Raw genomic sequence first — 2,368 nt, 5'->3', positions numbered from 1 at the left:
CACAGCACGGCACAGCACGGCACAGCACACAACGCAACACAACACAACGTCGTCCCTTCCTCCCTCCAAACAGCCGAAACTCCTGGGCGTACCACAATCACTAACAGTTCTTGGACGTCGCGGTGCATACAGAAGTAGCGTTAAATAAAACCGTGGGATTTTAATGATTGCATATGCTCGCTTTCTTAGTTTCTTTTAAAGTGAAATTAATTGTACTACGGGATTGTAACCCGTTACTCGTAGTGCAAAAGAAAGGGAAAGGGGGATCAATAATGCGGCGTCTAAAACACACGTGCACATATGGTTCAGTTTGTGTTTTATTACAATTAAAATGCATTCACTGGGAGCCAGGATCAGGTACAGCAAATGCCAATATTCCAACAGTGGAAGCCACAAAGAGCGGATGGGCTTCGCTTTCGCAGCCGCTTTCGCAGAATGAAAGACGTTAATACTCGTACATAAAAAAATGAGTCGAAGCGCTTCTTTTTGGACTGGTCTTTCACGTTAACTTGCTCATATGGACACTGCAGAAGAAATAAAACAAGTCGTTATTGCATTACTCAGTAATCAGTATGGAAAAGCCCAACCCTGCTTATGGTTAACAAGAATTGTTAATGATATATAAATCATTTGATCTATTGTGCCCTCCAGACTAAAAGGAAAATAATGGCAACCCCAAGCAAATGGTCCTAATTAGTGTCCAAGAAACCACTTCCTAAATGTATCCTTCCAACTCATTCCGGTTTGGCTGTCCAGAACAATCTTTTGTTCTTAAACTTCTTTATTTTGTGTGTAACTGCAAAAATGCTCTTCATACCGGAGCTCCGAAAATAGCTCATCTAAGGGTACAGCACAGCACCAGGAGCAGAAGGGAGGGCGAGATGATCCCAGTCTCTCAGTGTCGCCTGTAAATAGGTCCTGATCATTTCAAACTTTATTTCCCCAAAGCCTTGCCTCCTGACAAGTCTCCTTAGAGAAGTACCAAAGGGGGATTCATCAAAAAAGCAAGTCTTTGCCACCACTCAGATAGCAACACAAACTTTAAAAAGGAAAAGCTAAAAACAGACCCAGAACCAAGCCGTGCATATTCGAGCTGTCTATCACATGTTTTCACCCACTCTGTCCACCGCTTGAAAGTGTAATCTTTAAGTTAAATACACCGTGGATATACTCATATATACCACACGATGTGGTACCCAGATGAAGATTCAGGCACCAACAGGAGGAGTAACAAGAGCATGGCTAGTGGGCTATTGTGGCCTTGATCTTGTCTCCACTGAAAGCAACAAAACTTTCGCTGTTTGCTCCCACGGGAGGCCTGTTTCTTGGATGTACAAAATACAAACTGTTATTTCTCATTAGCTGGAGTACCAGATCCTGATGCTTCCAGAAAATCACCCACCCTTCCATCGAATCCCACATCTTTTGTCACTTCTCTATCCCACTATGAAACATAATTCCTAAAGTTTTAAACACATTGCTGAAAAACTGAACTACCTTGGAGACAAACCCATCTTGGTCCTATCATCTGGGGTTTTTTTCTTTTAAAAAAGGAAAACTTGCGGGAAACAGACTTGCTGGCATGCTGGTTCTCTTCCTAGACGTGATGGACTTGCCAAAGGGAACAGAACTTCTATAAAACGACAGTCAATTAAATAACTCCTGTGCAGTGCTCTTCATGCTATTTCCAAGAGATAATGCTAATGGGAAATGCTGTAATATTTTATTTTAACTTTTAAAAATCCCCTCAACGACCTTCCCTGGACTTAAAACGTCCTTGGCTCGTCTAAAGTCACGGTAAAACACATAAGATGAGTTGCCAACTCTTCCTACCCCAGCATAAATGATTTTACAAAGTCACGGAGACAACATACAAGCTGATGCCGAAAGGCAAGGCTTCATACTCACATGTCTGCATGCAGAGCCACAGCATTTACCTCTCTGCAAGCGGGCAACTTCGGAGAGCACTAAATAACCAGGAACGGGATCCACAGAGGTCTGCTGGCCAGCCCTAAAGCAAAAGCAAACCACCTCAGCTCTGAGGAGTCTTCAGCTCTTTGAGGTTTCATATTGCAAGCGAGCTTGATATTATCCTCTTATAACTGCTTAAATGAAACAGGCTTGCTTGGTGATTCATGATTAAATGCCTTTATAAAGAAATTATAGTCTGTTATTCACGGAGACTTAGCAAGTAGATAGACGGGGACAAGCTGCAGAGGTGAACGCGGCGTATCCACAGCTGTGGTTTCAACACGGCCGCAGCTTCACCGTTCTCCACCGCTCCCTGAGAGGCACCGCACGCAGTGCCTAAGCCAGCCCGAGCTTTCGCGGCGGGGGCGGCGGGGCTGGCAGCCGGCGGGGAGGAGGA

The 2,368-nt window shown here is 44.3% G+C and overlaps 1 protein-coding gene across 1 annotated transcript; it reads right to left on the bottom strand.

The window, feature by feature from the left end:
* Nucleotides 1-382: 382 nt before the first annotated feature.
* LOC104080855 (chromosome unknown open reading frame, human C1orf53) lies at nt 383-2,011 on the bottom strand (the record flags this gene model as incomplete). The annotated part of the gene is made up of 2 exons (XM_009583381.1): nt 383-524; nt 1,909-2,011. Coding segments are annotated over 2 exons (245 nt in total), but the record flags the coding sequence as incomplete, so codon positions are not given.
* Between the last annotated feature and the right edge of the window lie 357 nt (nt 2,012-2,368).

The sequence above is a fragment of the Fulmarus glacialis genome, unplaced genomic scaffold, assembly GCF_000690835.1.
Source record: "Fulmarus glacialis isolate BGI_N327 unplaced genomic scaffold, ASM69083v1 Scaffold29708, whole genome shotgun sequence".
Lineage (NCBI taxonomy): Eukaryota > Metazoa > Chordata > Aves > Procellariiformes > Procellariidae > Fulmarus > Fulmarus glacialis.
The sequence above is the reverse complement of the archived record's forward strand: the minus strand, read 5'-3'. Positions and strand labels throughout refer to the sequence as shown.